This window comes from Ailuropoda melanoleuca, chromosome 19 (assembly GCF_002007445.2).
Source record: "Ailuropoda melanoleuca isolate Jingjing chromosome 19, ASM200744v2, whole genome shotgun sequence".
NCBI classification, from domain to species: domain Eukaryota; kingdom Metazoa; phylum Chordata; class Mammalia; order Carnivora; family Ursidae; genus Ailuropoda; species Ailuropoda melanoleuca.
Window position 1 is genome coordinate 2,898,774 of NC_048236.1, and position 13,331 is coordinate 2,912,104.

The 13,331-nt window shown below is 56.2% G+C and overlaps 2 protein-coding genes and 1 long non-coding RNA gene across 7 annotated transcripts in view; 1 reads left to right on the plus strand and 2 right to left on the minus strand.

Annotated features, from left to right (window-relative positions):
* SLC35B2 (solute carrier family 35 member B2) overlaps positions 1-137 on the minus strand; it is a 3,504-nt gene extending 3,367 nt beyond the window's left edge. The window contains exon 1 of the mRNA XM_011218719.3: positions 104-137. The gene's annotated coding sequence lies outside the window, so the exon portion shown is untranslated. The remainder of the gene's footprint in view (positions 1-103) is intronic.
* Positions 138-570: 433 nt separating this feature from the next.
* NFKBIE (NFKB inhibitor epsilon) lies at positions 571-8,093 on the minus strand. Its single transcript, XM_011218718.3, has 6 exons — positions 7,463-8,093; positions 4,926-5,028; positions 3,997-4,219; positions 2,877-2,965; positions 2,470-2,709; positions 571-1,582 (listed from the first exon to the last, which is right to left on the minus strand). The coding sequence occupies exons 1-6, from the start codon at positions 7,828-7,830 to the stop codon at positions 1,517-1,519; spliced, it is 1,089 nt and encodes a 362-aa protein (XP_011217020.1). The 5' UTR covers positions 7,831-8,093; the 3' UTR covers positions 571-1,516.
* Positions 5,461-13,325, plus strand: LOC117797147. 5 transcript variants are annotated; one of them, XR_004622034.1, is made up of 4 exons: positions 5,461-5,693; positions 6,228-6,298; positions 10,154-11,681; positions 12,946-13,325. It is a non-coding gene; the product is annotated as an uncharacterized LOC117797147 (long non-coding RNA). The 5 variants fall into 5 exon arrangements; XR_004622036.1 differs by lacking the exon at positions 12,946-13,325 and having other exon boundaries at positions 10,154-11,443; positions 11,555-11,878; XR_004622037.1 differs by lacking the exon at positions 12,946-13,325 and having other exon boundaries at positions 10,154-11,239; positions 11,341-11,878.
* Positions 13,326-13,331: the final 6 nt, after the last annotated feature.

Below are 13,331 nucleotides of genomic sequence, written 5' to 3' on the forward strand. Positions count from 1 at the left end.
CGAGAGCCGGGCGCCGGGCTGCCCCGGGCGGGGCGGGGCGGGGAGCCCCCAGGCCGCGCACCCCGACCCCGCTTCGCCTTGGCCCTTAGCCCTCACAACCAACCCGGGAGGTGGTGGTGCCCCTGCCGTCTTGGGACAGGGACATTGTGGTTCTGCGTCCCAAGCACTTCCTCTTACGTTACCCCTTTCCCGTTTTCTGACAGGAAGCTCTCTCCTTCCTTTCTCCGCTGGGCTGCAGTTCTGTCCCCCAACCGCCCATGACCTTCGAGGCTCTGCATGACCTGGCCCCTCCACCTCGCCCACTCACCCACCCTCTGCCGAGTCCCACTGGCCCGCCCTCCGGGGCCTCTCAGCAGAGGCCTTCCCCTGGACACTCTCCCCACGTCCTTACCCGTCCTTCTGTCCAGGCTGAGATGACACGCCTCACAGACCTCCCCCGACTACCCGAAGGATAGTCGTGTTCTCACTTTACTTTTCCTTCACAGCATCCACTGCAACTTGTAATTATCTATTTATTTGGACGTTTATGATTTTAATGGCTGTCTCATTCACTAGACTGTAAGCTCCAAGTGGCCAGAGATTGTGTTGGTTTATTCCCCCACACCCAGACGACCATATTCACCTAACAGGGACTTCAAACGTGTGGAATGAAAGGAAAAACAGACAAAGCCATAGCTCCCTCGTGTTAGCCTCCAAGGCTAGCCCTTCTCTCCGGGCGCCTCCAGGGCAGTGACGAGCACCACCCTCGGGGTGGGGGGGGGGCTTCTCATTTATCCGTGTCCGCAGGAAGGGCAAGGGTTTGTGATGGACAGACAGGCCTGAGGACTGTTAGCTCTCCCCATAACCCCCCACACCTAGCAAGGTCCTACCCTGCTTTGGTGGCAAATTTCTTTCTGTCTCTACCATAAAGTCACGAGGCAGGCCTATCTAAAAATCCCCAACGCACACAGACATGCGCGTGCGCAAAATAACTCTGGGGGGGGGGAACTTTTTAAAGGTCTCTGCTGTTTTAGTGTCATGTTATTGAAACGTCCCCTTCTCCAAAGGCTCAGTTCAGAGCCTCCTGTGTGAAGTCTTTAAACAACAGTGTTTAAGAGTCCTCAACAGCAGTGGGTTGGAACCCCTCAGGGCCCTGCTTGCTGATTTCAGTTTCTCTCCTCCCTCGGGAGAGTCCATGTTTTCCTACTGCTTGGCAGCTTAAAGGCTGACCCAACGTGGGTAGAAACGAGAGCCCCTGCCATCTTCTAGAAGCAAACAGGCTTCGCCCAGGATGCCTCGGGCTTTGGGAGTCTTCAAGAATCTCCGTCCACCTAGGAAGGTCTTCCTTCCAGACTGGCCTTCTCTCACTTGCGATCCCTCCTCTCAGCTCAGGACTGTGCTGGCCCCAGGCTGTGGCCTCAGCAGTCCCCAGGACACCAGGAGGGCACATTGTCTGGGCCCAAACTGCAGCAGCTACGGCTCCAGCTTCCAGATGGAAAGAGATGGAGTCTCCAGGGCCCCAGACTCTGCCCTGGCTTCAGTCGGCACACAGCAGTGGCTTCCCAGAGATCTTCAGGTCATCAAAAGGCAAAAGAGCAAAGGGCTGAGAAAGAGAATGGAGAGAAACAAGATCAGGGCCCATGGGGAAAAGGCAGCAATGGTGAAAGGGAGCTGGGGAGACAGACTGGGCCTTTTCCTCTCCACCAAATGACAGTAGAAGGACATCTCGGAACAAATCTCCCTACTAATCCCCCAAATAGGGGCCCCTCTGGGCTAGGCAGAGCCCTGAAGCCTTAGGCAGGCCCTCACTCTCTAAGCTAATGTCAGAATATCAGAGCCAACAAGGACCCCAGAAGTGATCTAGCCCATGGGTCTGGGGGGTTTTTTTGGCAGTGGGGTGGAGTACTCATGAAACATTTTGAATTTCTTTTTTAAGTAAGCTCTAGGCCCAACATGAGGCTTGAACTCATGACCCTGAGATCAAGAGTCACATGCTCTACTGACTGAGCCAGCCAGGTGCCTGCCCCTGAATACTTTTTGACACTGAACATTTTAAAATGGGAAAGAATATACAGGAAATCTAGGTTCCATCTCTCTTAAAAAAATTCCAAGACCTGGAAGTACTGGGCCCACATTCCTCCTCTGCGACTACCTGCTGAAGCCAAGTACAGTGACCCTTGGGCACAGCCTCTGATCTCCCACAGGCCCCACCACCCTGTCTTAACACCTAGCCAGCCTCACTGATCCACTGTAACTGCAGGGCTCCTGTTCCAGTCCAAGCTGGAGCTCCCTGCTCTTGACCAACTAAGAAGACAGGCGGAGGGAGGGGCAGAGGCTTGCTCAAGGTCCCACAGTGGGTGAGTGGAAGAGTCGTGGATGTGGACTGCACCCTGGAATCCCGGCTCCTCGGCCCTTTCAGCCGCCCCAAGGCCTGCCTCTGCTATGGGTGTGGGAGATCCTGGCAAGCAGAGCCGAGCCTGTGCCTCTTACATCCTCAGCCAGGTCCTGGGGGGTCTCGTCCTCCACGTTCCGCAGCAGGGAGTCGGCGCCTGCCTCGCACAGAGTAGACGAGATGCTGCTGAGGCCCCGACCGGCTGCGAGGTGCAGGGGTGTGCAGCCGTTGAGCATGCGCGCGTCCACCCGGGCACCTGCCTGCAGCAGGAACTGCACCAGACCCCGCTCCTGGGTCTCCACAGCCAGATGCAGCGCCGTCTTCCCACTCGTGCCCTCCTGCAAGGGAATGAGGCTGTCAGCCGGGGGCCTCGAGAGCCATCATGCTGGGCCCGGGGGGCCCCGGAGAAGGAGGTGAGGGCCACCGCGTCTGCCCGCTGGGTAGGGGGGCCCGGGGCGGGACGGGGCGGTGGCGCAGGCCCCGGGCTGGTCCTGACAGCCCTCACCTGCGTGTCAATGTCGGCTCCGTTCTGGAGCAGGAGTTCCATGAGCGGCCGGTTCCTCTGCAGGGTGGCGATGTGGAGACACGCCAGACCTGGGATGGGGTGAGGGTGGGGGCTGCTCAGCGGCAACAACCAACTCCCTCTCCCCCTCTTTCAGGGATCTCCCTACCCCGCAGCCCCCAGGGACTTACTGCCCACTCAGTGCCTCTGATCACAGGACTGTTCAAACACAAACCCAAAAAACCCCCTCAAAAGTCTGAGGGGAAAGGAACTCAAAGTTTCCACCTTTTCAGAGTCATGTTATTGAAACTTTCACGCTTCAGGGGTTAGGTGGCTGAGTGACACCCCACATACACGCGCACCCTCCCCCCCACATACCCCTCCCCCTTCTCTCTCTCCCTCCCCTCCACCCCTCTCAAACTCTCTCTGCCTTCAAGACCTGTCCAAAAACCACCTTCTTCAGAGCTCTCCAGGATCCCCAGGCCTCAGCCCTTCCCTGGGCTCCCCTAGCCTTTCTGCTGTCTCCTTTCTGGTGTGGACCTCCCCCCCCCACAGAACTAGATTCAAAGTGACACCCCTCACCTCCTTCAAGTCTCTGCTCCAACTCCCTGCTCCTTGAGGGTTTCCCTGGCCGTTCTCTTTCAAAATCACCCCCCCATCCCTGACATTCTAGTTCTCACTCTGCTCTCCTGAAAAGGGCTTGCTGCTTGCTAACCTGCTAGAAAACTCCCTGCTTAGGCTTCCTGTTGGCCTCCATCATTGTCTGTTTTGTTCACAGACACAAGTCCAGCTCCCGGAATACTGTCTGGCACATAGAAGGCCCTCAGTACATTTTTGTCACATGAATTAACGAGTTCATTGAATCTCTGTTAAACTAAATAGCTTGAGGGCAAGGTTTGGCTCTCTCTTTTGCACACAGGCTCTCAGTAAGTTCTCAATCAAATTCATTCATTCATTCATTCATTCATTCATCATTCATTCATTCATTCAGCAAAGATGTACCAAGTACCTATGTGCTTGGAACTGGAGATGCATTGATGGACACGCTGTGAGCCTCCTTTCCCTGAGAGTGGGGTCCATCTCCTTCTCCCTTCTCATCCCACAGGCCCTGAGGCCGCCATACCTTGCCAGTTTTGTAGCTGGAGGTCCAGGGAGCGGGGTGGTCCTCGGCCTGGCTCTGGCCGCCCCTCCAGCAGGCAGCGAGCACAAGCCAGGTGCTGGCGCTGACAGGCCACATGCAGGGCCGTGTCACCATGTCCATCCTGTAGCACCCGACTGGCCCCCTTCAGCACCAGGGCCCGAACTGCTCCAGGCTGGTCCAGATGTACAGCCAGATGGAGTGCGGTCTGCAGGCATGAAGGGGCACAGGGCAACTGTACAGGCGCCTACCTCTGGGGACATGCTAGGGTAGACCCAGGAATTAGCAGCTGCCAGCACCTTCTCTGAGGGCAGCTTATAAAGGCTGTGGCCCTGGTCTTCCAAGGAAATGCTACAAAACCCTTCCCTCTGTCACCGCCCGCCAAGCTCTTGAGACCCCCAGTTCCGGAAGCAGGGTGAGGGAAGTGGGCCCCTGCTTTTCTTGCAGGTCCCTTCAGCCCCTGGAGAAAGGACAGATGGGGGGGGGTAAGACAGGGAGCCCCCTGTTATCCCCGGGGGCCAGGTGACAAGGAAAGGCAGGCAGGAGGAAAGACAGAGGTACCAGGCAGCCTCCACCGGGCATTCTCCTCTTTTAAGCCTCCATGCAGATGCCACCTCCCATATTAAGCCTTCCCGGGCTGCTCCCCACAGACACTGGATCCCACAGTAGCTGCTATGTGTCTCTATCACAATCTTGTCACCGTGCTATGTAATTAGGTGTTGACATGAGTCCCCTAGCCCAGGCTCGAGCACCCTGTGGGCAGTCTGTGTCTTACTCATGTCTGTATCATTGGCTTCTATCCCGGTGGCCCGCATGTGGTTTCCGGAGTGCTCAGCCTCAGTACACTCGTGCGGCTGCTAGGAACGGGGCAGGTACAGGTATCTGGGCAGAGCCCACCCTCTCCACCCACCCACCTGGTAAAGGTTGTTCTGAATGTCCAGGACCTCCTGGGGCAGCAAAGCCAGGCAACAGAGCAGCACAGCTGGGGCCTCGTGAATCACCGCCAGGTGGACCAGCCTGGGAGGGGGAAGCAGCAGGAACAGCGTTTAGTGTCAGGGCTCAGGCCCTAGAGAGGGAGCTCGGGTCCCGGGGTCCTGGGGTTAGAAGGAAGAGCACATCAATCTCTAAGAAGCCACTCACAGGGCAGGTGTAGGAAGTGAGTGTTTGGGCCAGGAAGTGAGGGTTGGTGAGGGAAGCCGGGGATCCTGGGGCTGGGAGCTCCAAGTTCCCATGTCTGGCCTTCAGGAGGGCCTTGGCAGAGTGGAAGCATGGGCAGGGTGCTGATGGGACAAGGTCCTTCCTGTTCGGCCTGCCCACACCCCAATCCCCTCTGGCCCCAGGGCCCTGCCAGGCCGGCTGCAGCTCAAAGCCAAACTGAAAGCTGCTGGGGTAGCACAGAGGTGGTTTCCGGGGCTGAGCTCCCCACCTCCGCCAACCCCAACGGGAAGACTGAGAGGCAGGAGTGCCCCCACTCCCAGCGACTGAATGTTCCACGTTCCAAGGGAGAGAAAACAGAAGCTCTTGGAAGAGGAGCCCGGAGACAGCGAGGCATCCTGTCCTGCCACCCTTCACAGGGGAATCAAGAGGGTCAGTCTGCAGACAGCACAGACTGGGTGGGGCCTGACCAGAGGCCCTCCACTCTGCGTACACTTCCAAGGGGAGGTCTGTGCGGTGCAGAAAATGTGCGTCTCTTGGGGGCCAAAGAGCCTTAGCGTCTTGCTAAGGTGGGAGGGGGCAGCTGGGAGGGGAAGTTCCAGTCCTGGGGTTTCCCCACATCAGGTGGGGAAAACGAAAACCAGAGCTGGAGGGTCTAGGCCAGGACAGCTGCCTTGGGGCATTAACTGCCCCAAGGGGTAGTTTGGGTAAAGGCGTATCTGGGCTGGGGAGGGGGCTGCTCAGGCACGAGGAGGGCAGGCTTGGTGGCAGGCGGCAGGAGAGGCCCAGGAGAGAGTGACGGAGGGAGGGCGGGCGGGAGGAACCGCTCTGGAAATCCCCTCGGCCAGGGCCTGTTCTCTAGGTCACATTCCTGCAGCCACCTCCCTCTCTCCCTGTCTCCCCTCCTCCCACTTCCTCTTCCCACTTCCATAAGTCCTACAGGCCAGACACCTCTAAGGGAAGAGAGTGCCCTCTCCTCCCTAGGGACCTCCTGGGGCGTCTTGACGCCTCTTCTCTGCGCTCCCCCCCCCAGTCTAGATATGACACCTGTCTCTAACTAGGTAAAGGCTGCAGCAGCGGAGAGGCTAACAAAGGACGGCAGTGTCAGAAGTCTTCAATCCCTAGGTCAAAGGTCAGTCATAGGTATTCCACATGGAGCCCCCCAAATCTTGGTTCTGGGCCTGAGGCTGGTGATCTGGTTACAAAAAGGCCTGGGGTCATTCCTCTCCCACCCACTGGGTCCACAGGCTATCTTTGTCAAAGGCCACCCAGGATTAGGACTCTTCCCATCTCCAAAAAGCAGGTCAGGACAAACACCTCTGGCCTCCTCCACCCACCCCACCACCATTCATTCCAGCATCCCTGATCAGGGACCCCGGCCCACTCCACTCTCTTTCTTGCCCCCAAATCCCAGCCAGCCCCTCACCTGACGGTGTTTCTTCTTCCTAAGGGGCAAATCTTCAACTGGCCAGTCCCTCCCACACAAACTGCTTCTTGGTTCAACTGCCTGCCTCCCAACTGCCCAGTCCCCACCAAACTTCACCTGGGCCCGGAGGGGAAGGGTAAACTAAAGGGATCAGACAGGACAGTGAGGGAGACTTGGGGGCTCAGGAGGTGGAGGGTGTCGGTGTCGGTAAAGCTGACTCCAGCCCTCACTTCCCCTTTTGCAGCAGAGAAGGAAGTATGCTGGGCAGCCAGTCACTTGTCTGTCTGCTGGGGCAAGAGTGCCCCAGCCTGGCTCACCCCCTCTTCCTCAGAGCTAGCCTCGGCTCTGCACCCTGCCAGTACCCCCATCCTTATCTTCCTGACCCCCACTGGCAACCGGTAACTGGCACCTTTTGTTCCTTGAGACAGGGTATCCTGAGGTCAGGGGCTGGGAATCCCAGATGTTGAGCAAACAAGGACACCCTCTCCCCCAGCAAGGAAAAAAAAAAACAAAAAAAAACTTGGACTGGTCAGGGGAATTTTCGCTTCCAAAGGGTGGGTTACTGGTAGCTTTCCAAGCTGCTAGCTGGGGTTCCAGGTGTCTGGTAAGGGCCCTGTCAGCTCTGCCCACCTTCCAAAGGGAGGGCAGAGAGATGATGCCATGGCCTCTGGTCCGGGGCTGGCCAGAGCTCAAAAGTGGGCTGAGAGTGAAGTCTGGAGTTTGGAAAAGAGAGTGGGGACTGCCCCTTCCAGCGCGGGTGTCTTGAGGGACCCTCACAGAGTGGGTTCCCGGCCTGTTGAAGATCCTGGCAGGCCAGGAGTTAGCATCGATTGGAAGGGGTCCCTGTCTCAGCCTAGACCCCATACTCACGTGTCTCCATCTTCGGAGATGTAAGTGAGTGCTTCCAGCTGCTGAGGGCTCAGCGCCCCCGCGGCGGGGAGCGGCGAGCGTGGAGCTGGGTTCTCGGTCTCCGTGTCCCCCAACAAGGGCAGGGGCTCGGTGAGCGACGAGGAACCATAGGTGGAGTCAGCACGCTCCCCATCTGTGTCTTCCTTCTCCTGTGGCTCCTTGGCTGTTCCCGGAGGATGAGTCCAGGGCTGGGGGCCGCCGCCATCCGAGGGCCCAGAGGCTGGGGCCGGGGTGGGCTCGGGCAGGGAGCGCAGAGAGCGCAGAGACTCGATGCCCGAGTCATACTGGCTCTCATCGGTCTCGTCCGGCCCCTTCCGCGCCTCCGACATGCCAGCGGTGCCGGCCCGCGGGGGCCAGGTCCGAGCAGGATCCGGCTCCAGGCTCCGCCGCGCCGCCTTTCCGGGTTGCAGGTCCGCCTTGCAGCGCTGGCGCCCGGTCGGGAGTGGCCTCCTTCCCGGGCTGCGGGAGCCCGAAGGGTCGGCGAGAAGCGCTGGCGAGGCTTGGAGGGCTGGAGGGTTCCACCGCAGCGGCTACTCGGGGCAGCTGGACTGCCCAGTAGGACTCGCTCTCTCGCCCCGCCCCTCAGGCCCCGCCCCCGACAGGCGCTTCCGGACCGAGGCCCCGCCCTCCGGAATCCCCCTTACCCCGCCCTCTGGGTTGGCTTCGAGTCAGGGGTTACCCGGTCCTGAGTCACTCGTGCGTTAATTCACCCACTCATTCATTCATTCATTCATTCATTCATTCATTCATTCATTCATTCATTCATTCATTCATTCATCCGTCCCTCCCTCCATCCATTCATTCATATTTTTCCCTTCCTTCTATTCATTCATTAATTCCATTAATGAATTCCAAAATGCATTAAGTGCATTTTCTTTCTTTCCTTCCTTTCTTCCATTTCATTTTTTCCACTCATTCATTCATTATTCGTTTTTATTTTTTTAAAGATTTTTATTTATTTGACACAGAGAGAGCGAGAACACATGCAGGGGGAGGGGGAGGGGGAGAGGGAGAAGCAGGCTCCCCACTAGGCAGGGAGCCCAACTGGGGGCTTGATTCCAGGACCCCGGGATCATGATCCGAGCTGAAAGCAGTTGCTTAACCAACTGAACCACCCAGGCGCCCGTTTTCGTTTGTTTTTAAAGGAATATTTATTAATCATCTGCATAGGCTGGGCATCTTGCTGGGAGAGCACTGCTTCCTATCTCCTACCCATTTCTCTCAATTTCTGTGGTTTTCTCATCTATTGGTGCCCAGGAGTTTGGGTAGGGAACGAAAGGGGATATCTATTGTCTTCAAAGGACTAGCTCTCCCTTTGGGTCCTGGCTAGAGGTCTTCTGCCAGGTCATATAGAATTGGGTATGAGGATGTTTTTTGTCTTTGTTTTTTCGAAAGTGGGTTTTCTCAGGCAAGCTGTTGTGTTAAAAAAAAAAATGCAGAGTGGTCATGTTTTTTGTTGCCTAAAAAAGCAGAGCGGTCATTCTTCACAGGGATGAAACACTGGCTCTGGGCGGTTACAACATCTGCTTACCCCTAGCCGTCAGGGAAGTTTAGTTCCTTATGGTGGGGCCAGGATGGGGAGGCCCCAGACATGCTGGGCCATGATCTGCTGAGGTCCCCACCACAGCCACAGCCCCAATGCCAGCACATCTTTCCTCCTTTCCTGTCCCTGCTTTCCCTGGGCCCGAAGGGCCTAGGGAGGTTGTAGGCAAACTCCACCCCCATGGTGAGCCCTGACCCATTCCCCATGATTCATCCCCTACCCCAAGTGCCATCAACCCAGGGGGCAGCAATGATCTTAGACAATCATTCCCAAGAGAAAACCTCCCTTTTCCATCTCTGCCATTGGTGGAAAGAAGGTGGAGTGACTGTAGACAGCTACGAACCAGCTTTCCTACTGCCCTCTTCCACGTAACCTCATTTTATTCATCCATCTATTCCTCTGTTTGACAAACATGCATGGGGTTTTTCCTAAATGCCTGACATTGGTCTTTCTGCTGGAAGCAAAACCGAGTAACAGTAATAACCAACAACGACTAACCCCACCCCCACTCAAAAATGTCCCATGGTCCCAGCCTTCAACATCTCCCTGGCAATTATAATACAGAGTACTTGTGCTAAGACAGGAGTGAGAACAGGGTGCCATGGGGGCACACAGTGGGGTCAACTACCCAGTGGAGTGAGGGGAAGGGAAGAGGGCTGGGGAGAAGAGAGGTACCTAGTGTGTGTGCTTGGAGGGGTGAGACAAGAGAGAAGAGTGGTGGGCAGATGGGAGGAGATGCCCCACTGCTCTTCATCCCTGTGGAGAAGCAGAGTGGAGAGGATGTGTTGAGCATGAGGCAGTGAGAAGCCATGAGGGGAAAGCCCAAGGAAATTGAGGCATCTCCTTCCCTTGAGGTCAGTGTGATTTCAGATGTTCTCAACTTCCTCCCCTGACATGTTCCTCTCTCGTCCTCAAAGGCTAGAGCAAAAATACAGTCAGGAACTCCAGACCCAGACTGCCTGGGCTCAGATCTGGCACTGTCACATCCCCATCTTAACGTTGGGAAGCTGAAACCCAAGATCAGGCAGGAAGGACAGAGCTGGGTTCTCCTGTCCCTAATCCAAAACTCTGAAAAACATTTTCACTGAAACTTTGTTTCCTTTATGAAGGTCTAAGGAGTTGGGGCATCTGAACCCACCGCAAGGACACAAGAACTCAGAGTACGCAGTGACCACCGCTTTCCTTCAGACAGAGGCTGAATTTAAGGAAAAACCTATCCCAATTCAGTCCCGCGTCTCGCTCTGAACCTTAACAGGTGTGTAGCAGCCCCTTTTCTGGCCACATGAGGTCAGCATTGAGTCACTCACTGCTTCCAGCACCTTGCCTGCACTCTTGACAGGAAGCCCTTCTGGGGACCCTTCAGAATGGGGAGAGGGACCATGCAGTGCCATTTGGAAAGATGACTTGGGGACTCTGACTCAGGCCTCAGCATGGTCGGGGCCCTGAGTTTGCTTCCTCAGCCCCTCCAGTCCTCTTCTCTCTCTGCGGCTTTTTATTCTGGTTCCCTTTGTAGTGCCCCCACTCCCAGCTTCCACCCATCCCAGCCAGGCTCCTCTTCAGGAAACAGGCCCGGTTGCCATGGTGACCAGCTGGTCTGCTGGCTCCTTCCTTGCCCCCTCCCTTCACCCCTCTTTCTCCTGAGCTTCCAAGGAAGGGTAATGTGTGTGGATAGAGGGGATTGTTAGGGGTCCTTTATCTCCTGGGAGCTCTGGGGTTGGCCAAAAGGAGTTGGGCCAGCTCTCCTCCAAAGCCCCCCTGAGGTGGAGACAGGAAGGCAGTAGGGGTGGGGAACAGGAGCAAGATCACAACAACTAAATGGGGAGCGTGGGCCTCCTATCTGGGTTAGGAAAGAGCAGGGCTAGGACCTCTGAGTGGTCTGCAGTGAGGACTGAACTAGGTGGAACCGGCTGAGACCAGAAGTGGGGTTGGAGTTAGTTGTGAGGCAGGGCTTCCCGTAAAAAAATACAGGTGGGAGACACTGGAGTGAGCCACCAAGTGAGATTCCTCCTCTGCGCTGAGAATGGGGGAGAGGCCAGCCTCTTCAGGACCACACCCTTCCTCTGTTTGGGTCTGGAGGATGGAACGACTGACCGACTGACCGGTGGGGGATCATGCAGGCTGGATGGTTCTGTAGCCGGAGGCTGCCAGCCAGCCACCTTAGCTTGGCCTGGAAAGAGGAGAATTGGAAAATGAAGGTAGGACCAGGAGTGGGTGTGTGTGTGGGAGGGTGGGACCGAGGCAGGGGCCATTCTGCCTCAGGTGAGCATCCCAGCAGATGACTGCGCTTGTCGCCTAGCCCAAAGACAATTCTCCAAAGCTTTGCCTTGAGTTAACTTCCTACCCACAAACAGCCCCATGGCCTTTGGAATGGAAAAGATCTGGATTCTAGGACTAGCTCTGTGAGTACTAGCAGGTGACCTTGAGTAAATCGCTCACACTCCCTATACCTTGGTTCTGATGTGGGAAACAAAGGCAGAAGAAAAATTATTAAATTTTCTTACTACCTACAGCCCATTGACAAGTCCTTGAAACAGGCCGAGTGACATTCTTCTAGGAACTCCACTGCCTCAATGATAATACTTTGCTAAGGGCAAAAGGCAATCCTGGCCTGACACCCTTCTCCTCCCCCAGGATCCTGTAAGTCTATTTTAACATATAAAATTTCCTTTGGAAACTTCCTTTATCTCTAACCCCCCGCCCCCCCGCCAAGAAATGTGTTGGCAAGCATATGGCCCGCCAATATACATCTGAAGGGGCTCATGACTAAGGTTTTACTAGACGGTAATAAATGACCTTTTCCCAACAATAGCTAGCCCCCTCCAGGTCCTGGAAACCTTGCTTCCAAAATTCCCTGAAGGCTTACGTGATCCCTAACCCCCTCCCAACTTGAGGGTATATAATGGGCCACTCCTCATGACCCCGGTGCAGCTCTTTCTGCCCACGGGTCCTGTCCCCGTGCTTTCATAAACCACCATTTTGCACCAAAGATGTCTCAAGAATTCTTTCTTGGTCGTCGGCTCCGGGCTCCACCCCACCTCACCTCACCGATATCCCATAACCTCATCAGTTCCTTGTGGGTAAATAGGGGACCGGTTACTGTATGTCGAAGACTCTAATGCAGCACAGGGCACAAAGTAGGATTCCACAGCGCAGAAACAGATGGAATATGCATAGCCTTGATACTATTTTATCATAATGATCAGTGCCCCTCCCCATTAGACTTTGTACTCTTTGAGGGTAGACTATTGTATGTTTCATTTCTGAACAGGGTACACAGTAGGTACCTAATGCCTGTTTATTGAATGGATCCATCCAGGAATGAATGAATGCATGTCAGTTTTCTTTCTGCCCGTCCCAGGCAGTACAGGGAAAAAGCAGTGGGGGTGGATGGCAGGAAGGGGCAGGCTACTTGCAGTCACTCAGCCTGGCCTGGGGTCTATGACTTTGCCTCCTACACCCACAGAAGAAGGGCGGAGCCTTGGAGATTGTCCAGGCAACTTTTTCAATGCACAGATGAGGAAACTAAGGCTTAAAGAGGGGAAGGCACTTGGCCAAGGTCACACCACCCCTTAATGGCAGAGCCAGGATTAAGAATTAGAACTCGGGTTTCCTGATCTCCAGCCTAGGTCAATGTACATGCTTCATTGCTTCTTTGGGGCTGTTCCTCTAGGGAAGGAAAATGGCTCTGTGAAGGCTGATTCCAATGTCCTCCCCTCTGCCTTCTGTTAGTCCTTTCTCACATCTAGCTCCAATCCTTCCCTTTCACCCGATTCCATCTCTGTTCACTTGGGTCTGGCCTCTGAAGCCTGGCTCCCGCCTTAACCCGTTACCAGCAAACTGGGAATAAGGATCTTCCCTAGGGTTCCAAGACTCAATTTCCTTTCCCCACCCGCGGCCCCAGGAACTTGCGGGAACCAACGATGGGGAGGGATGTTGGCTGAACCACTGGTGCCCACTCCGCAGAGAAGGGACGGAAGGAGCTGCGGCACAGATCTTCCCAGGAAGGGGGTGGTGGTGGTGCGGTGAGCAAGGCTGGGAGTGGGGAAGGGGTGCGGGGAGCCCCTGTTGCTTCTTCTCTTTGAGGGGTGGCTATTAGGTAGTCTTGGGGAAGGCGGAGTTTGGGGGGCCGGGGGCGGGGCTCCTGAGCTGGGAGGAAGAGGTGGGGCGCGCTGGCTCCAGCTCGGCTCAGACAAAAGGCGGCGGCGGGAGCGGGCGGGAGGCGGAGCGGCGCCGCGAGGGCCTCAAGGTGACACCCGCCCCCGGCCCCGGCCCCCCCGGCCCGGCCCC

What these genes read in the sequence shown, in the direction of transcription:
- NFKBIE (XM_011218718.3), bottom strand. Translation starts at nt 7,830, where the DNA reads ATGTCGGAGGCGCGGAAGGGGCCGGACGAGACCGATGAGAGCCAGTAT. An exon ending in TTCAGAACAACCTTTACCAG is followed by an intron (nt 4,220 to 4,925) that starts GTGGGTGGGTGG and finishes TCATGCCTGCAG; the next exon opens with ACCGCACTCCATCTGGCTGT. An exon ending in CCCAGGACCTGGCTGAGGAT is followed by an intron (nt 1,583 to 2,469) that starts GTAAGAGGCACA and finishes TCTCTTTCTCAG; the next exon opens with CCCTTTGCTCTTTTGCCTTT.